The 20,536-nt window shown below is 36.0% G+C and overlaps 3 protein-coding genes across 9 annotated transcripts; 1 reads left to right on the top strand and 2 right to left on the bottom strand.

Annotated features, from left to right (window-relative positions):
* The first annotated feature begins 4,031 nt into the window (after positions 1-4,031).
* On the top strand, positions 4,032-6,780 carry LOC122313874. The gene is made up of 6 exons (XM_043129160.1): positions 4,032-4,327; positions 4,418-4,490; positions 5,444-5,495; positions 5,615-5,684; positions 6,446-6,544; positions 6,701-6,780. The coding sequence occupies exons 1-5, from the start codon at positions 4,223-4,225 to the stop codon at positions 6,530-6,532; spliced, it is 387 nt and encodes a 128-aa protein (XP_042985094.1). The 5' UTR covers positions 4,032-4,222; the 3' UTR covers positions 6,533-6,544; positions 6,701-6,780.
* A 920-nt stretch (positions 6,781-7,700) lies between these two features.
* Positions 7,701-11,180, bottom strand: LOC122313873 (14-3-3-like protein GF14 iota). Of its 2 annotated transcripts, none has more exons than XM_043129159.1 (7): positions 10,824-11,180; positions 9,209-9,569; positions 8,727-8,814; positions 8,504-8,613; positions 8,256-8,404; positions 8,125-8,171; positions 7,701-8,025 (listed from the first exon to the last, which is right to left on the bottom strand). In XM_043129159.1, exons 2-7 carry the CDS (start codon positions 9,511-9,513, stop codon positions 8,020-8,022), a joined length of 705 nt encoding a protein of 234 aa, XP_042985093.1. In that variant the 5' UTR covers positions 9,514-9,569; positions 10,824-11,180; the 3' UTR covers positions 7,701-8,019. The 2 variants fall into 2 exon arrangements, with proteins under 2 accessions (XP_042985093.1, XP_042985092.1); XM_043129158.1 differs by having other exon boundaries at positions 9,209-9,515; positions 10,824-11,176.
* A 2,513-nt stretch (positions 11,181-13,693) lies between these two features.
* On the bottom strand, positions 13,694-19,903 carry LOC122313466 (probable methyltransferase PMT5). 6 transcript variants are annotated; one of them, XM_043128508.1, is made up of 9 exons: positions 19,754-19,903; positions 18,401-19,388; positions 18,036-18,171; positions 17,526-17,766; positions 16,577-16,802; positions 16,240-16,400; positions 15,542-15,845; positions 14,850-14,982; positions 13,694-14,275 (listed from the first exon to the last, which is right to left on the bottom strand). In XM_043128508.1, the coding sequence occupies exons 2-9, from the start codon at positions 18,910-18,912 to the stop codon at positions 14,126-14,128; spliced, it is 1,863 nt and encodes a 620-aa protein (XP_042984442.1). In that variant the 5' UTR covers positions 18,913-19,388; positions 19,754-19,903; the 3' UTR covers positions 13,694-14,125. The 6 variants fall into 6 exon arrangements, 5 of the variants coding, with proteins under 5 accessions (XP_042984442.1, XP_042984443.1, XP_042984444.1 ...); XM_043128509.1 differs by having other exon boundaries at positions 16,258-16,400; XR_006243409.1 differs by lacking the exons at positions 13,694-14,275; positions 14,850-14,982 and adding an exon at positions 15,946-16,109 and having other exon boundaries at positions 15,702-15,845; positions 16,211-16,400.
* Between the last annotated feature and the right edge of the window lie 633 nt (positions 19,904-20,536).

The following is a 20,536-nucleotide window of genomic DNA, read 5'->3' as shown; positions in this document are numbered from 1 at the left end:
CAAAAGGAACACTCATCTCTGGCGAGTTTTTTGCCGACTGATAAACCACGTGATGTGGCCCGGGTTTTCGAATGAAAAACTTTCCTCCTTCCGGGATACCTTGACTGTGGTCTCCCTTTTGCTGTTAAAGCTTCACTTGATGTATCTTGTTGTACCTGCTTATCCTTTTTCCGGTACTCATTGCTAATTAAAGAACTAGATACATCGTCAAAACTAATACTTTCCTTCCCATACAGTAGAGTAGTAATTAAATGCTCATATGTATCGGGCAAGGAATTTAACAACAGTAAAGCTTTATCTTCATCTTCGATTTCAACATCCAAGTTTAACAAATCAGCAAGAATTTGGTTGTGACTATTCAGATATTCAGACATAGAAATACCTTCACGAAATTGGAATCTGAAGAGCTTCTTCTTCAAGTGCAAACGACTCTCAAATCTCTTCTTCATGAACTTATCCTCTAATTTCTGCCAAAGTATCCTAGCATTTGTCTCTCTCATGACAAAATACTTTTGTTCTTTGGTAAGGCATAATCGGATTGTACTATAAGCTTGAGTATTAAGCTTCCTCCAATCCTGATCAATCATATCATCTGGCTTTCCTCCCAATGCAATATCCAACTCTTGTTGGATCAAAACGTCCATGACTTCACACTGCCACATGCCGAAGTTGCTTGTTCCATTGAACTTCTCAACTTCAAACTTGGCATTTGACACAGTGGACCGACATTATCAGAACTCCTATCTCTTCCAGATCTTTCCATTTGAATTTAAAAATTTTAGACTCAAAATTTCAAAATTCTAACCGTACGGATGAGTCCGGAATGATCCAAATAGTTGGAAAGCACTATTTGATCGTTGAAATCGGACTCCAGATGGCTTAGATCAAGCCCAAAATGGATCTGAAAAACAGACGATTCTGATCTGTCTGGCGCGTGGAACGCACGCGCTGCACAGTGCGAGTGGGCGGCGAGTTGGCGCGTGTATTACATGCGCTACAGCACTGTGTGCGCGTGGGGGAGAGTGAAGTACACGCGCTGAACCTCTGTAGGGCGCGTGGGGGCGCATGTCCATCACGCGTCTTCAACCTCTTGAGCGCGTGGGGGCGCGTGGGCGCATGTGGCTCAGTCGTCTTCTTCCTCCGATGCGCGTGGGGGAGCGTGAATTATAGCAGAAGCACGCACTGACCTTCTAGGGGCGCGTGTGGGCTCCTCCGACCTCCGTTTTCGATTCCGTTTGCGGCAACGGATTCGTCTCGACGCGAGGAACACCCTGGAGTTGTCAAAATTTGATTTTGAGCAACTTGAATTTTCAGACAGCTTGAACCAGAGCTCTGATACCAATTGTTGTGCCTCCGGCCTGTCCGAAAATCACACAAAATAATTTTAAAGTGGTTCAGCAAATTGCTTACGTCTACTGGAGCCTCTTTTATAGAATTTGTACAAGATTTACAGATAAATCTACAAATTCTCTCTCTCTCACGTCCCTCTTTCTCTCTTCACCCACTGCCTCCTCTGCAGATCAGAACTCTCCTATTTATAGGAGGAGTTCTCTTCAACAGGCTGCTAATTTCGGTGTAGCATTCTGCTGCTGAAAACATGAGATGGGTGCCTAATAAAAACAAAACACCGAACGGTACCTAACAAAACAATGCACCTTACGGTGCATGTGCAAATCATGGCCACTTGGGTGGCTTTCAACACATATTGCATATGCTCATTAGTGATTATTTTCTTCTTGCAGGCCTGGCTCTCTTTGGTCCAGAAAATCTCTCACTCCTGAAAATTAGATCACCAGATTCAGAAGTTTTTTTTTTTTTTTTTTCTAACTTCTCTCAATGAGATTTCATCCCCGGTAAATAAAAATTTTATGTGCAGTCATTTTTATGCATTCTTTTGTGCACTCTAGTGATATGATTGGTTGGATATTAAAAAAAAATTAATCCAGCCAATCATATTAGTGGAATACGCAGAGAATACGTAAAAGTGACTATATGTAGCATTGCTCCCCGGTAAATTACCAGATATGAGTCCTGGCTGGATGCTGCGTTAGAATCCGAGCCTCCTAGGGGCGTATTTATACTTCTCTCTCCTTATTCCAGTATTCTCTCCATGCTTTCCAAGGAAACTAGGGGGCATGGATTGACCTTCTAAGGGAAACCCAGTTATTCAAGATATCTGGAGTGTAGGCTTTTCATTTCCCTGTCAATTCTGTGGCTTTTTATGTCATTGGAATGCAATAACTGAACGATAATAACGTGCTTGATTCTTGGTACTGACTTCTGTTATCCCATGTCCAGAAATAAAAAAGATATATATTTATATATATATATATATAAAAGAGTAATGGTAGATACACTCCTAAGCATATAAATTGTGCGCATTTTATTTTAAAAAAAAAAGTAAGATTCATTATTAAACAAAATATATATTTTTAATATAAATTTCATATTTATTCATTTTTTTTAAAAAGAATACGCTATATTTATACGTTCTATACCTTCTTCTTACTTTTCTCAAAAAAAAATTTATACGTTCTATACCTTCTAGTATACAAATATAATTTCTCATATAAATATATATATATATATATATATTGACAACTTTTGGCAGCCGTAACAGGTGCACTGCAGTGCGGGAGACTAGTGAATTTTGTATGAGGGGCAGTCATCTAGCTTTATAAACAATCTCAGCTCGATATTAACATTGTTAATATCATCGGGGCCACTACCTGTTTCCTATGCTAATAAGCTTAATATATTACTGAAGCAACGTTAAGGGTCTTAGAATACCAAAAAGGAATTTAACTATTTTTTCGAATTTGTGATCAAAATATAGAAAATGATATAAAATCCACTTTCCTTCTTCGTATTTTATTTTTTTCAATTTATAAAAATCTGAAATATATAAAAAAAAGTTTCAAAAACTTTATTAAAAAAGAAAAAAATTAACAAAATGGGGCTTCCCTTTTTTATTTTAGTCTCCTCAATAAAGCATTAGTAGTAAGGATGGTGCTGGCGGCTATCGCTAGCATAAATATAGAGATTATTGTTTTATTATTTTTTTATAAATATTTTTTTAAACATTTTTAATTATTAAAAAAATCTACAATTTTATTAATAATTATTTTCTTAATTATTAAGTAAAAATAAAAATTAAAAAAATAAAATATATGGATAATAAGATAGAACAGTAAATTTGGAGGACATCAGTCCACTAGTATTTTTTTAATAGTAATGCCATGCCATTAAAGCATATTATTAGTTCGTCTCCTTTCGCTAACGTCATCAATGATCATCTCGTGCGTCCCTACTATAAATATGATGTTTGGTGCTTCTTTCCGCCTCCACTTGCCAAAAGGTGTTCTTCCTTTTCCTTACGAGTAATGATACATTCACGATGATCTTTACCATACTTTTCACGACACATCATATATAATGAGAGTATTTTTTTAAAATTATGTTATTTTTATGAGAAATGATATTTATAATTATGATTGTGCAAGTGTCGTATAGTCTATTTGAAAAAAATAAATTAATATAAGATTCACATAAAAAAATAACTTTTTAATCGTGAATCTCACTTTCTTTCAAAGCGATTGTACGGCATTTATATACTTTACAACTGTATGTAATATTATTATATTTTTATATAGTATTTTACAATAATATCTCTTATTTTAAAATATGATTGTGAAATATATTGAAAAAAGTATTGTATGTTTATCAAATTTTTAATACTAAAAGCAATGTTAGATAAGTCGATAAGTGATGTATAATCATCTTTTTAAAAAAATTAATTAATTTTTTAATAATAAATTCTCCGCATCTTCAAAGCAACTGCTTTTTGATCTTTTTCACGTAGCCATTGTCTACCTTTGATGACTTATAGCGAGTGAACGTGGGAAACTATAAAAGAGGCAACAATTTCTCTGGGAATCCGCAGATGGGCCATGAACTCAAACGTGAACTTTTGGCCCATTATGGGCCCATGCAAAGTCCATCAGCTCATTATGTCCGCCCAAGACCAACCACATTGCCAACGCGAGTTCGTTCTCCGAATCGGAATCCCGTTGGATCAAACGCCGAAACCCTAACGAAGAAAGACCTCAACACAATGTTTTCGTTTTCTGGTTAATCCAAAAAGTATCGGAAGCATTATCCCCTCAACAAGACGTTGCTTTTTCTGAGTGTGTGTGTGTATATATATTTTTATATATATAATATGGACATGGACAGTGGAGGCAAAGGAAGAGACGAGGAACAAGACGGCATGTCCGTTCATTCTCCTTGCAAAGCTCCCCTTTCCTCTGCTTCTTCTCTCCCCAAGGCATTTATCTCTCTATCTCGATCGATATGTATGTATATGTATATGTGCTGCAAATTGGATGTGATTTTAATTAACTTTATGCTTAATTAGGAGGAATCACAGGTCGAATTAGAGCTTAGATTGTTGGAAGCGCTGGAAATTTATCCTCCGGTTAAACTACAAGGCAGGTTTATCAATCCTTTGGAATTTTCAAATTTTTGCATTATTTATACCCATTTCTCTGTGTATTTTCATTTCCAGCTGAATGGTTATTTGTTTTTCAGCTCCTCCATTTAGAAACGAATTGCACTGGGCTTGACGATGGCATAAAATAAGAACACACACACACACACATATATCTATGTATGTATGTATTTTGCATGATGTGGTTTTGAGTACAATGACGTGAATGAAAACATTCCGTGACCATCTCACATTAATTGAGATAGTTAAAGATTTCAACTGTTTAACGAACTTTGCACTGAAATGTCCTTCGCAACTAATGCACGTTATCTGCTTGTTCTTTGTGTTACTCTGATAGTGAGGTTCTGGTGGTCTCCATTGAGTTCCGAGCCAAAATCATAGTATACTTCAAAATTTTTGCTTTAATTTATGGCAAGTTTGCCGTTACTGAAAATAAAATTTTCACGTTCAACCTTTCACCAGCTTGAATATTTCCATGGTGATGGGTTTGAGATGCAACGTTTTTTAACTAATAAACAAAATAATATTTTGTATATGTATGTGATACTTCCCTATAGAAACCAGAGAATGAGGGGTATGTATATAAGGCTTCCTGGGGGAAACGAGGGAATGATTCAAAATTTCATCAATTTTGCCATCTCCATGTATTGCAGATTTCTCTGATATAAATAGATTGAAGCTTGACATGTAGAGAATAAACAATTTTTTGTAGGACATTGAGAATTTCATATTGTATCAAATGCTCAAGCAGTAAACTTTACTCCTTGCTGAGCTGCAGCTTTTGTAAATGATAATAAAGGAAAAGAGAGATGATAATTACAAGTATTGGATTCCACTTTTTGTGGAATTACATCATGAGTACCTGCAAACTGTCAATAGCATTTAGTTATTATTTGGAGATGGATAAGCACTAAACAAATTGTTCCCATGCAGGAATACATCGCCACTTTGTCCTCTATGGTTTGATGGAATTTCTTCGGAAAAGGTTTTTTCCATTGAATAAATTTCTTTCGTTCGTTTCTATCCCAAGGTTTTGGAGCATAGATTTTTGTAAACCTTCATTTTCTGGTACGTTCTCTTACAATATGTACATTACTGTGACAGCTTTGACCGCCGCTTTTCTGCTGATGAGGTGCTGCAGTTGCTGGATCGCTTTTACAACTTAGAAATGCTGGTATTTAAGTAGTTTAAGTGATACATATCTTTTTTCTTTCCCTCTACTCGAATCAAATGCCATAGAGGCCCATAACTCATTTCTATGTGCTATAATAAATTGAGGAATCTTTCTCAATTTTTAAGTTTCTGTTCCATTCTTCTTTTTCTATTTGAATTTCTGTAATTTCTAGGATTGAATATAGGAAGATGATGAATGGGATCCCATATTGCTTTTGAGGGAAAAGTTTTTGCCTGTTATAATAATTCCAAGGGGCTCCAATTGTAACTTTGACTGGTCCTTTTAGTAGTATAGGCCCCAAATGTGGCTTGGGCTTTCCTTGGAATGTTACAATTTCTAAACTTCCGTGTAAATTGAAAACTGTTTCATTTGTTTAATCAAGTTTTATAGTTCACTTGTTGCATATATTAAAATTCCTTTTTTTTTTGGTTTAATGGGATTTTGGGTATATGTGAATTTGTTCATTGCAATGCCTGATGACCAAAGTGATGTTTCATAAAATAAAGTGTAGCTCAGCCAAGGGTGTACGCATACATAAGCAAAGGTTCAGAATAGTAAGATGGTAAATGAAAACATTGAAATGATAGAGTTCCACCCAGCCCCCTTTCCTTCTCTCTGAAAGTGAAAAAATAAAAACCAAACGGAGACAAGTTTGATGTGTGTTTCTGCTGCTTGCACCTTGGACATTATGTATTTTTTTTCCTTTTGAGAGCTGATTATTTTGACATGCTGATCTTCCTGTGTGCGTTTTTCAATCTCAGAAACCAGATGACGAGGAGACGGAAATCCTGAATCACGAGGAAGATTTTTGCTTGCCCCAAAGTTTTTTCATCAAAGAAGAATCATAACTGCCAATTTTGGTATATGTACATGTTTTATTTTAAACTTGTTTGTTTAGCATATGGTATAGTACATGATCGCTGTACCCTTTACTCCTCCCTCCTTTTGGGGGATAGATTGTATAGTGGTTGCTTTCTCTAACTTCCATTTCCATCTCTCTCTCATTTTATCTTTAGGCGCAGACTTGATGGGAGATAATCGATGTTGCTTTTAGAAGGTTTTAATGTGATATATTCCTTTTGAGTTGCCTCTCCAAGTATGGTTTTTGTTGTCGTCAATAATGGAAACAATGAAATAAATGGAGGTAGAGCTGTGGCGAGTTGCCAAACTTTTCCAGTATCTAAATTAGGCAAAGAGTATATATTCCTCTTCTAATGAACGATGGTTGGTTTAAAATGTAGACGACTTGATATTGTCCTTCTGATGCGTCGTACAGTCACATTTTGTCCTCACTAATTATCCCGAATTTCAAAATACAAATTCCTTTGGTTAGTGACCCCCCGGTTGGGTTGCGCATCTTTCCACTTTTTTTTTGTTCAAATTACTACATATAATTTAGAGAGATATAAATCATAACCTTTGTGATTTAGGTTTAGGTGTTTAGGTTTAGGTGTTGAGAAGTGTTGAGGTATGTTATAAATAGTAGTGAAAAAATAAGTGAAAAGTAATAATAAAATATTAAATAGTAGTAAAAAGTAATGAATAGTAATAAAAAAATATGTAAAAAATAATAATAAAATAATAAATAACAGTAAAGAATGTTGAGAAGTGTTAAAAATACTCTCAACACCCAAACACAAATTAATATTGCAATTTGGTAATTTGGGCCCTAAAAAGAAATAAAATGGGTTTATAATAGAGAAATTATAATTACATTCATGAGTGTGTAAACGTCGAATAATTATTTTGAAAAAGTGAATAAATATGACTTAAAAATAATTAATTTTTTAATAGTAAATTTCATTTTTTTTTTAGATCGACTGTATAATATTTACACATTTTACAACTTCTCGCGACAGGACCGACGGCATTGCAAGACTCGGAACTAATTTTGTTGGTTCAAATCACGTTTTCGAGTATTTATTATCATTCGACTAATATAATAATGCTTGCTTAAAACACGAGAGTACGAGTAAAAGAATGAAGGTTTTCAAAAGAAAGAAAAGCACAGAAAAATAAAAAATATCCATCGCTTAAATAACACGCCTCGATGAAAAGCCAAAATAAGAGGAAAAAAATGAAAAAGAAAAATAATTGAAAAATTAAAAAGTCAGAGAAGTGATTGATCTTTATGGCTTTGATTGTGGCCAAAAAGATCAACAAAATTAATAATATGTCCAAATTGCATAGTCCAATCCTCTTGCGAGAAAACCAAAGACGCCAGCCACCCTTACGAAGTAGAATGATATATTATGCAGCTGCTACGTGCACAGGGGCTCTCTCTCTCTCTCTCTCTCTCTCTCTCTCTCAGGTGCCTGCCGGCTGCCATCCCCCGTCAATGCTGCAAAATAGTTTAAACCAGATTTTTTAGTAATAGATATGGGAATCAGTATTTTGGTTCAAAGTGGTGTATACAAGAAGGAATCATGCAACCACTTGCCTCAGCTTCAGTAGGTTTGGACTCTTCGCCTTTGAGGTTGTCTTCACCTGCGTGAGAAAGCATTTACAAGTTAAAATTAAACATGAGATGTGTTTCATGCATTTTGCTAATGGGTGGGTCTATTATTATACCTCCATCTTCAGGCAAATCAGAGGTCCAAAGAGTGAGGTTGTCTCTCAACAACTGCATGATTAGGGTACTGTCCTTGTATGATTCCTCACTCAAGGTGTCCAGCTCTGCAATTGCCTCATCAAAAGCTTGCTTAGCCAAATGGCAGGCCCTGCATGTTTCAGTAACAACGTTGATCATGAGTTAATTAGCATTAGCAAGTAAATCTTTCGAATTCACGGAACAGATGACCAAGGAAACAACATAATACCTCTCAGGAGAATTCATTATCTCATAGTAGAAGACAGAGAAATTGAGAGCTAGACCAAGACGAATTGGATGGGTTGATGGAAGATCGGTGTTTGCAGTGGCTGAAGCAGCCTAACAAAAATATGGTGAGGGGGAAGATCAAGTTACCAGAAATAAAGAATAATACATGAAACATGTATTGATTGGCCATTGGTAGAAATGTAAGATATGTCAAATGAACATGCCTCGTATCCCTTCAACGACTCTTCAGCCGCCTCTTTTCTTTCCTGGTCAGTCTTGAACTCGGCAAGATAGCGATAATAGTCACCTTTCCTGCATTCATGCATAACACATCAAACAAAAAACAATTTAAAATTAAAAAAACATAGATAATGGGAATAATTTATAAATTACTTCATTTCATGACTCAAAGCCACATCTTTGACACTGGAACAGGGGATGAATCAGAATCTACATTATTTCATGTAGACCACCACAATGGAGGCAGAAACACTCACATATAATCTTATCAAAACACAACTATTCTCCTGGCGGTAATCCTTTGGAATATATTTTCTTATAATCACATCGAATAAATATATAAATACAATCAATAAAGTAAAATGAATGAGCATAAAACAAAATAATTTCTTGAATCTCTACATGAGTTTTTTTATCAAGCACGTGGCAAAATGATGGAACATACCCTAAAAGTAACGTGACTCACATTTTGTAGTAAAAAACCGTGGCTTCTCCAGAAGTGGAAGAGGGAATCAGGTGCTTGTCAATGATAGCAAGAATGTCGCTGCAAATCTTGCAGAGCTCCTCCTCAACCTTCTGGCGGTAACCCTTAATAAGTTTAACGTTGTGCTCGTTTCCCTTGGACTCCTCCTTTTGCTCGATGGATGACATAATGCGCCAAGAAGCTCGGCGAGCACCAATGACATTTTTGTATCCCACAGATAGGAGATTCCTTTCCTCCACAGTCAGCTCAAGATCAAGTTTTGCAACCATTTTCATACACTCGACCATTTCTGTGCCATCATCCAAATATGAAATTTCAGATAGAGATCACTCCTGTAATGTAACTGGAGAACAGTTTCCAATTTTAAATATCCCTTCCAATTGAATTAGGAAACACCTTTTCATTAATGTTCTACATATCATGGTGATGTACATAGTACTAAATCTGGCAGTATGCAAAATGTTGACAAAGAACAAGTAGAATGAGCCAGAAAAACAAAGGCGGACACATTTCATTTTAAGTGTATTACATACCAGCTACCAAATATTTGAAAGGAAGCTATACATATTAAAAGCCACTGGACAAACCTAATTATTTCATCAAAAAAATATTAAAATAACAGCCGCATTATGTATACACACATTTTTTGATAAGTATTATGTATACAGACATTAATTAACCCGATCTTTACTCATTGACATGTCATTATGGCCAAGTACATGTCTTGTCAACTGCATCAGATATGAAAAAAGTATTGTGATCCGAATTTATATATCTATACATATAAGGGAGTTAAATGCCCAAAATTAGTTTAGATTTTAATGGGCTTACTGTTCATGATTTCCTTGTATCTATTTATCCTTCCTAGCTATATATTTTCTCTTGTACAGATACAGTGTACTTGGCTAAACTTATTGATAATAATAAATTTTTACTTATAAAAAATGGTGGTTTGCTTCTTCTTTAAGCATTATTGTTCTTTTTTGCCTTTCCCCCTTCCTTTCTTGTACGAAGAAATGGTGGGCACGGAGAGAAAGGTATACCAGGAACCAAATACTTATGTTGTCTTCGTCTTCCCGGATAACTGACCAAAACAATTAGTGTAAGAATAATACGGTAACAATGTCATCAACAGTGTCGGTTTTTGGCATTGCGGAAAAACACAAGAAACTTCGACTAATGTGCCAAATTTCTCCTAACCGACCAATCTAATACGGTGACATCACCACGGATTCCATGGGGTCTCAAATCAACAAAACACGATAAACAAGATTTAATTCTTCCATCGACAAACCGATCCGATGAATTGCAGTAATGTAAAACAGCAGAAAACGAAACACAACACTTGGGCTCATCACCAGCATCTCCAGCCATATTTCCAAACAGTCAAGACATTCTCGCATTACTATATGGAAAAAAGAAATCCCGATTCCACGGGCACACAGATAATTTTATACCATTAAGAAGGCGAATCATAATGCCGATGCATAACAAAAATGGATCCAGAGAAACAAATAAATGAACAAGTAAAGAAATATATATATATATATTTTTTTAAATGGAAGTTGAATAGAAAGAGAGAGAGAGAAAAGAGAACCTTCATAACGCTCGGCCTGTTCGGCGAGCTTGGCCAAGTAAACCTGGGTCTCTCTCTCCTTTTCCGTAGACATTTTTGCTCTTCTCGGAGAGAGATCAAAGCGAGATGACAGCAAAGAAAGCAGAAAGCGAGAAGCAGCGGGGGTTTCGGCTCAGGGAAAATGAGAGTCAAGAGAGAATAACAAAATGAGAAACTCCGAATGCGAGGGGGAGGGGGGTTATATAATGAGGATGTAAAGGTAGATGTTAAAGATCGAGCAAGTTTTGGGGTATGAAGACCAGATCCGGACCGTTAGCTGGGCGGATGAGCAGGAGTCTAGGGATTTCGAAAGAGGAAGCGCGCGACTCGTGAGATTTTGTTGGGTGCTGTAACTGCTGTTGGAATTCTTTCTAATAAAAACTCTATTTTTAAGATTTATTTATTTTAAAAGAAAAATTATACTTATCATTTTCATATCACGAGTAATGTTTTATACATTTATTTTTCAATTTTTTTACACACTCAATTAATATAATTGATTGCATTAATTTTTTTATTATACAACTAATCGCATCAATGGAGTGTATAAAAGAATACATAAAAGTGATTGCATATAGAATTTTTGTTTGAAAAAAGTGAATAAAACATAACTCACATGAAAAAAATTAATTTTTTAATAATGGATCACATTTTTTTCAAAATGATTACTCAATGTTTACGTATTTCATAGTTATATGTAAGAATAATTAATAATTACTCAATTATAAGAGATAATTAATTCGATAACCTTGAGGGGTAGCTCAATTGATCAGGCCTTGGGTTTAAGGGTGTACAAGAACCGACCAAACTGGCCATGAACCGATCAGACCGACGGCCGGAGTACGGAACCGGCAAAGAACTGATCGGCGGGTGAGAGTAAATGAAGCAAAACCGACATCGGCAGTTCGGCGCCGATTTAGACTCCTGGGAAACCCTGAACCGACCGATCCGGTCTATTTTATTTTATTTTTGCAAATATACGTATATAAAACGGTGCTGTTTCACTTAACTAAAGTGAAACGGCGTCGTTTAGGACACGAATGTTTTAAAAAAATATAATAGAACGGCGCCGTTTAGCTTAAAAGCCAAACGGCATCGTTTTCAGAATGAATTAATACCCCACCCAACACCCCTCTTCTTCTTCCCCGCGCCCGTTCTCCCTCTGCAAGTACTTTCTTCATCCATGGCAGATGACGGCACGCGTCTGGACCTTCTTCCTCAGTTGCTCCTCCTTCACAAAATAAGCCGACGGTAAACCGACTACCGCACCGACTCAAATTGAAACCGATACGATCGGTTTTCTCTCCCCAAACCCTCGGTTTCGGCCGGTTTACAAGAGCCTTTGAAGGTGTCGATGGTCTTGGTTCGATGCCGAAACCAACGCCGAACCCATCGATATACAGCCCTACTTGGGTTTACTCTCCAATGGTCACTAGTTCGAGTCCCCTCAAGGCCACTGGAGGTTTACCTAGCCGTTAACTTCAAGACCCGTGGGATTAGTCGAGGTGCGCATAAACTGGCCCGAACACCCAAGGATATAAAAAAAAAAATAAGTAATTCGATTACAAGAGAGAAATAATTGGATTGACTTACTCACTTAAGAAAAACTTACAAAAACTTACTTCTCTACATGTTAGTTATTGATAGGTTGAAAATTATGAAACTTTTTAAAGAAAATTAATAAAATAAATCTTATAAGTAAAATTAAGTATATGTATCAGTACTCATTTGCTAATTCAAACGAAGAAGGGTTACAAGAAGGAGATAAGGATTTATTAAATTACATAATGGGTGTTTTTTTTGTTTTTTCAAATCGAATTGTTTGCTTCATTGTGTGGGAGCTAACGCAGTAAAGGGGCTCGAAATTCTATCTCTTCTTTCTTCTTTACCATTGTGCAGGGTAGGGGGGAATGGAGATGTAGGGACTTAAGGGGTCTCAAAGAGAAATCTTGTGCCCAAAGAGGTTATAGACAATTGCTTGCCAAAGGAAAGTTCTTCTACTTGAAACTCCCTCCTAGTGGAAAGTTTAAGCTTAAATTTGATGGTGCTGTGTTTCAATCTTCTCAGATGAGGGGAGAAGGTGCTATTTTGTGCAACAATAGGTTCAGTTTGGCACCATAAAATTTTCATCTCAAATTTAAAATTTTTATCTCATCGTTACAACTTTCCCAAATTCTCATACAAAATATAATAAATAATTTAACTTTTTCAAATTTTAAAACAATAATAATATTATAATTTCATCTTAAAACTCAAAATTTTTATCTCACTACCAAACCGAACCTCTAGAAGGTTACAATGGCAAATGAGTAAAGCAGGGAAGGTCATATTGAAGCTTTGGAGATTGCAAAGGATTTGTAATTTAGGGATAAATGGAATGATCCTAGAGGGACACTCACTTGACGACCATAGAACCCATCACTTCTAACTCATATCTGCCCTGTTTTTTATTTCTCAGGCAGAAGTTCCAATAACATACTATAATGACCAGGGTAGAAGAGAAAGTGACCATGTTGTGGCCAATCAAAATTCTTTGGACAACAATGGCGATTGTAAACTAGGAAATAAGGTGTCCAAAATCAATTAATGAAGGAATAAAAAACTAAAAAAAAACAAAAATGAAATTCTAAAAAATATTAAATGAATGAATTGCTACAAACACTCACATTTGAAAAAAAAAAAAAAAAAAAAATCATTTGCAGCTACTTTGTGTGGCAAACGTCTTTAATATACAGCCTCCACATCTTGATCGGTGGTGGACAAGGTCGAATCCATCAGCCTCGGAGCACATCTTAGATATATTTGCTACCAAAATATTTCATATCCCTGGCAATAATAACATGAGATTATTGTGAAGCTAACACACATAAAAATCATTCAAGAACCTCATTTAGAATGTGCTATAAACATTGAACACGCTCAAATAGTTGTTTTAGTTGCTGCCTCTGTTATTGTGCAATAAACTGCTTTCAACAGGGAAGTAACCAAATAGCTATTATGTTTCATTCTGTAGTGCAAAGGCAAAGATGGACCTTCCAAAGCCTAGACCAGCTTTAAGTCAGCCACAGCTGACGCAAACCTCACAATTTTTTTTCCTGGTTTTAAATTTACTTTTCCAATTCTCGTAGGGTGTGTGGCTGACTCTACAACAGGAACATCAGGTCATTATTGACTGAATACTATATCCACCTGAACTTTTCCGAATTTCCTGGCAGATTTAAAGAATTACCAGAGCAAAGATGTGTACATGTTTACAGAGATGAGACCTCTAGATGCTGAATCTATCATTTCTTGATGAATTGTTTCTGGCAAACAAGCAGCCGTTGGTCACTGCCGTTCTGAAGGTCAATCACCCTTGCTTCCCACCGTATTTGTGTAGCAAGCATGCGTGCCATCTCTATAGCTCCTACTTTATCGGAAAGAACAACCCATCCCTGAAATCCATTCAAAATTTCATATTTCATGTTATGAACTTCATCATAAAGCAGCGGATATCCAAGCAACTAGCAACCATTGCATCAGAAACACCATGGACACAACTTATAGAGAGCACATCATATGTACCTAGTAGCAAAGAAAAAAGAAAAGAAAAGGAATTGGAGGTTGAATGAGATTAACTTGGGATCCATCTTAGGCAGTTGCTTCTATAAAGTCAGATTAGGAACAAGAAAAAAGGAAAAAAAGCAGCATAATTCGACTCCCTCCTACTTAAGTTTCTAGTATCTAAAGATTATAAGACAAAGAAAGGTGCCAAAAGCAACTTCGAATTTGCATTAAAATTTCAATAAATCCATATCGTATGAAACTTTCCAGCGGAGAAAAGCCAGACCAGGAACATGAAAGAGGGTGGAAAGGGAGCATAACTTATGTCCATTTCCTCCTTATAAGAGTATAACAAAAGGACAGTTCTCGAAGGCAATCTTCTAATTTGAATTTCAAAATAATTAATTCACATTCCACCACATTATCCAGCATAAGCAATAAATAATTGAGTTGCAATACAAATACCTCAGGTCGCAACATCCGGTCCATCTCCAAGAACAAGTCTATTGCACTGCAGCTCTCTGAACTGAGATGTGAAAGGAGCCCATTTGCATGAAGCATATCATATGTCCTGGGGTATGTTGGGAAAGGTTCACACCTGTGTACCAATATGGACAGTTACATCTATTAAGCTGCAAAGCAACCTATTTCTAACACAAGTGTTATTTACTAATTTTGAAGGGAAAAAACACATTATAATTTATAGTCAATGGACCCAAGAAATGAGGCATGCTGTTTCTTTAGAAGCGAAGGTCATGAATGTTTTCCCAAACCAGAAAAGTGAAGTATATTTATACTACGTCTAAAACTTCCAGTTCAATCCCCAAAAGAGAAATGAAATTGGGAGTTTTCTTTTCTTCTGCTCTTTTTCTTTTTCTTAATTAGCTAGTTGATTCATAAGTTGCGATATATATCTCCAGCAGGCAAGGGGTGTATCATAGATCCAATCCAGCAAGTCTTATATCTTAGAAGGTTTTAATTAGAACATCACTTGACATCTTGAAGATTAAGATTTCCCATAATTATCATTTTTTATAAGCAGATTTGCCATTAGTAGTTAATAGAAAAATTAGGTAAGGGAGATTTAAGTAAAGATCAACACTAAATATTCTACTTAGAAGAATAATTTTTAGAAAGAACAGAAATTAATGACTTACCAGTCATGCATAATCCCAGTAAAGCCTTGATCAAGTATAAGAGGAAGTGTATTATGAGCTCTGATGGGTACAACATTCATCACCCATACCGATTTTTTTTCCTCCAAAAATGCAGCATTTAAACCTCCATAATGGGCATTCATGTCCATCACATTGCGTATCATGTTAAATGGGGGCAATGGGTCCTCATCGCCGGGCCTCTTTGGATGGTCTGAGAAAATTAAGGGTGTAAGCAGAGACCAGTAGTTTTTCAGAGCTGATCTCCAAACCCGTAAGTCTTCAAAGAAATTCTCGGGCAGAACTCCTGAAAAGATACAGGCCAATTAATAGACCATCCAGACAACTGGAACACCAAAAAAGTAAAATTAAGAACGGTTAATAGCACTTTTCACCCTTAGATTTACCATGTATTTTACACTTTTCAACTTAACTACTAAAATTGACACATTGCACCCTCAAGCTACCAAGAACTGATAAGTAACGCCTTTAGTCCAAGTTTCACCACTAAGATCATGATAAATAGTAATGTAGCACAATCTTGTTGGATCCTAACAAAGCTATTTGACACCTGGCAGAGTAGGAGGGTGCAATTGTCAGTGTATCAGTTTTATTAGTTGTGTTACAAAATGTAAAATACTTAATAGTTTAGGAGTGAAAAGTGTATTTAACCTTACAAATCATAGTAAAAGAATACTTTCCATGAACTTCAAGCTCACTTGCACTCAATTGCAAACCAGCAGATCTATTCTGGATTGGAATCCAGCGGTTGCTAGAGGTCCCACTTATACATGATACAAGGGGCTGATAATATGACTGAACATCATGCCCTTCTTTACAAAGTGGTATAGCACTCTGCTTGCTACAAATAAGAACAAAATGAAGTATTAATAAAGCTGTGAGTTCAAGAGAAAAACATCGCAGTTCCAAACTACTTCAATGGAGCAAGGAAAAATCAAATCTAAAACAGTAGTTTCTTGATCTCAGAACTCGCAAAATATGTTATGGAAAACAGTGCATTATTTAACATATTCTAACCGAGAGGCATAACAATCAGAATCCACAGTTTTCTGCCAGATGAAAGTTTCATCTTGCTGCGCTAGAAGACTCCAACAGATTTCTTGGGTCAATTCTTCCATTGGAGTTAACACATTTCTCTTCCTTTTACCCACTGCTGTTCCATGTAGCTTGCCTGAGGGTGAGGTTAACACAAAGTAACCTCCAGGCTTGAGCACCCGGTCAACTTCAATGAGTAAAATCCCATCTGTTCAATGAAGCCATCATTAGACAGCAAAGACATGCTTTTTACAGCTGCAAACAATACTCAACCCCATAATCTATAGATCCACAATAAAAAATAAATAAATAAATGAACAAAAATTAGAAACTTTAAAAATATCAATGATGGAGCTATGATGCCCTGTCACTCTAGGTCAGAACTATGTCTATCTATTACTCTATTTTTTTCTGGAAAGGGTATCCAAGGCTATTTCCCCCAACTAAGTCCTCAGTTCCCCCATCCCACTATTACTGCATTCAAACAATGGAGAATTTGTGACAAAAACAAGAAGGCAAGAAGATATCAAGAAAGCAATAAAAGTACAAGTGACATGAATCAAGCACCAAGAAGCTTTTCTTTTCTTCTTTTTTTTTTTTTTTGATGTCAGGGAACTTCTCCAAGGCAGGGGGCCTTCAGACCCACCCTGCAGAGTAAACCCCGGTCCCATGTACCGTACCCTCGAAAGTTTCCCTATACGGAACTGGTTAAATCGCTGGTTTTTCACTAAGGAGTGTGGCCCCAAAGGATTGTTTGCACCTATGAGGTGTTGAACCTTAGACCTTGGAGTGATGCCCCAAGACCAAGGCCTTCACCTTGGGCCAACCCCTTGGGGTTAAGCACCAAGAAGCTTTGCAACACTAAAACTAAAAAGAAAGGATGTCATCTATAAGGGGTATGAAACCATGCCTAATCTAACTCTGAAAGTACCTTTTTTGTCCCAAACAATACCACACTGAGCACAATGAACCATGTCAAATGACAAGGATGGATATGGAAGCTGTCTTGAAATGAAGCTTGCAATTATTGCTGGAAGACCTCTCTCAAGTGCCAATTGGACCTGACTGCCAGTTGCCTCATAAGCCGCAATACAAACAGCCATTAACTTCAGTGAGACTAAATGAGCTCCAAAGCTACCAAATCCACAACCAATATCGAGTACAGTACGCACCTGTAATTAACATCATTAAATGAAAAAATGTGCCACAAACGATATTCTACTGCTCTTTACCAGAATGGAGAAAGAAGGTAGCACAAAAAGAAACAAAAAACAGACTATGGGATTGTTACTTAAAAAAGTACAAATGTTAAACATCATGTGGACAATAAAGAATTGCATTCAACAAATTCCAGAATCCAGGCTTCTAAAAACCCAGTGGTGTCCAAAGGGTAACAACTAGAAACATGTCTATAAGATATATAAAATAAAAAAAATCTTACACCAGCTTGAAGAAAATCAGAGTCACTTCCTAACCCTATCATCTCAGCAATTTGGCGAGAATAATCCTTAACACCATCAAAGATCAATCCATCCTCGGAGTGAAAGGCAATTTGATTTTCTTCAAGTAACATCAACCTATCACAACAAATTGTAAATAGTATACACAATCAACTCATAAATTGCCCACAAGCTCAAGAAAAAAACAATATATGTGTAAAAGCAGTGAGTTAAAAAGGCTCTTGCCTATTCTTATTCTCAATAAAATTTTGTTTACCGATTTAAAAAAGAAAAGAAAAGGCTCCGACCCTTTTGTAGTTGTAGGTAATTTCACAAACTCCAACAGTTAGCTCTAAGTGACAAGTACCTTTTGGTCATGCTTCCAGATGAAAGAAATTGGTCTTTGGTTATCTTCAAATTTCCACTCCATATCACATCCCTGCCAGCAGGCCACCTCAGGGGACTCTTATAGTCCTTGGGAGGGCGAACCAAACACTGGTTTCGATCTCTCAGAACTTCACAATGCCGATCAAACTCCTCCCCATCTTTAAACCCAGCTAACAAATTTGCTGAAACGTTGTAGCAAGGCACGTAATTCTCTCTTTCTTTGCCACAAAGGCCAAGCTCTCTTTGCCCACTAGCTCCAAGTGAGAGAGACTTCAACTCCAAATAATCAACCGCTGCTTGCTCCTTTAGCCTTCTATAGTTTAAATAAATGTCCGGTACTGGTGTAGGAGTTACAGAGTCGAAGGCATTAGAAGAAGTTGATCCTAAAACTGCAATTAGTGCGAGCAAGCTAACAAGGCACAAGAGTAACCAGCTGACCGGTGGTCTCGGGCCAAAAATGACAGAGAGTTTATTGAACCAAAAGCTTCTCATGTTCAAATTGTGCAACCCACTCCAAGAATCAAGTTAAGAAAACCCACTAAATAAATAACTCCTCGAATACATATATCAAAGAACGGGAAAAACCACCTATCATAACATACGAGCTTCTATACACATTATCATGAATCTGAACTATTGCCACAAACAGTGAAACAACAACCCGTCACATGTCCCAAATAAGGCAGCTACATCTCTTCCCACTCGATTTTACCATCGGACGCACGTAATTCTGAAGATACAGTGAAAACTAATAGATATCCACCATAAACAAATGTGAGATACAAAATTCAGATCCCCAAGTTTCAATGTCCACCAATGGATCAACTATCCAATTAAAAAAACACAAAAAAGAGAGAAATCTAGAAGTATACTTCCAAATAATGCCCGATTCCGGACTATAAACCAACTGATCACGACTGAGTAATGCCAATTCTTACAGACCAATCCTCTCAATCTACTAGATCAACCTGCAAAGAAGTGGAATAATGGGTCACTAACGGTACTGTTCTGTAGCTGAGCAAAATAACCGAATCTCACGACAGATAACATATACTCATGAGATCTCAAAATTTTCTTTCCTTTTGCCAAGGTTCCTAACAACCAAAAAGCATAAAATGCAAAAATATTAAAAAAAATGCATCACTTTTCCATTATCATAATCCAGTGAGCGAAACCCAGATCTTGAAAAGGACAGACATGAACACAGATCCAATCCAACCAACACCAAACCACTATCCACCCAGATACAAACATACTGACCAATGGACATTTGATCCAGAATCAGCGTGAACGAATATAACAAAATGTGGGAACTAGGGTTTGGGGGGCGTACCCTTATGGGTCGTTGAAAAATCAAGACACAGATTCAGAGCCAATTCAAGAGAGAGAGAGGGAGATTGAGACATTGGAAATTACTACAGGGATGAGTCCAAATTTATCGGATTCGAGTTCTTGGGACGTGTTTTTGTTGGGTCTTTTTTTTTTTTGCTATGTTAGAGACGCAGTCGGTAAATAGAGTCAATTGTATAAAATAAATAAATAAAAAAATTTTATGGGTATACAGAATGAATAAAAAAAAATTATAAAAATAATTTTTTTTTATATAAGTCTCATATTAATTCATTTTTTTCAAGACGATTGTATGCAGACTATATTTGTCGACTATACAAATCATTTCTTCTTTTTTTTTCATGACATTTTATAGACGACGGAAAAATGATTAGAACCATAAGTCCGCAGATTTAGATAATTTTATTTTGATGAAAAATGATAATATGTTGCTCATTTAAAAAATGATTATTAATATTTTATTTTTATTTTTAAGATTTTCCTAAATATTTAAACAAATAATACTAGATACAGTTATAAAATATGCAAGTTTCACGCATTCTTTTTGAAAAATAATAAAATTTATTATTAAAAATTTATTATTTTTTTATATAGATTTCATATTTATTCTTTTTTTTAAAATGAGTCGCGAGATTACACATTTTAAGACTACAAATATCATTTTTCTTTTTTATTAGACAAAACAAAGAGCAAAACTTAGATTATTTTTTTAATTTTCTTTTAATTTACCATTGTGTGGACACGGACTTATTTAAATTATTTTATG

Source organism: Carya illinoinensis, chromosome 6 (genome assembly GCF_018687715.1).
Source record: "Carya illinoinensis cultivar Pawnee chromosome 6, C.illinoinensisPawnee_v1, whole genome shotgun sequence".
Lineage (NCBI taxonomy): Eukaryota > Viridiplantae > Streptophyta > Magnoliopsida > Fagales > Juglandaceae > Carya > Carya illinoinensis.
Note: the sequence above shows the minus strand (reverse complement) of the source record. Positions and strands in the feature narration are given on the sequence as shown.

Excerpts from the sequence above, each read along its gene's own strand:
- LOC122313874 (XM_043129160.1), top strand. The coding sequence starts at position 4,223 with ATGGACATGGACAGTGGAGGCAAAGGAAGAGACGAGGAACAAGACGGC. Across the intron at positions 4,328-4,417 it reads CTGCTTCTTCTCTCCCCAAG|GAGGAATCACAGGTCGAATT; the intron begins GCATTTATCTCT and ends ATGCTTAATTAG. Across the intron at positions 5,685-6,445 it reads TTTACAACTTAGAAATGCTG|AAACCAGATGACGAGGAGAC; the intron begins GTATTTAAGTAG and ends TTTCAATCTCAG.
- LOC122313873 (XM_043129158.1), bottom strand. The coding sequence starts at position 10,896 with ATGTCTACGGAAAAGGAGAGAGAGACCCAGGTTTACTTGGCCAAGCTC. Across the intron at positions 9,516-10,823 it reads ACAGGCCGAGCGTTATGAAG|AAATGGTCGAGTGTATGAAA; the intron begins GTTCTCTTTTCT and ends ATGATGGCACAG. Across the intron at positions 8,172-8,255 it reads TGATTTGCCTGAAGATGGAG|GTGAAGACAACCTCAAAGGC; the intron begins GTATAATAATAG and ends TTTCTCACGCAG.
- LOC122313466 (XM_043128508.1), bottom strand. The coding sequence starts at position 18,912 with ATGAGAAGCTTTTGGTTCAATAAACTCTCTGTCATTTTTGGCCCGAGA. Across the intron at positions 16,803-17,525 it reads TATTGTTTGGGACAAAAAAG|ATGGGATTTTACTCATTGAA; the intron begins GTACTTTCAGAG and ends TTCATTGAACAG. Across the intron at positions 14,983-15,541 it reads ACTGGGATTATGCATGACTG|GTGTGAACCTTTCCCAACAT; the intron begins GTAAGTCATTAA and ends ATTGGTACACAG.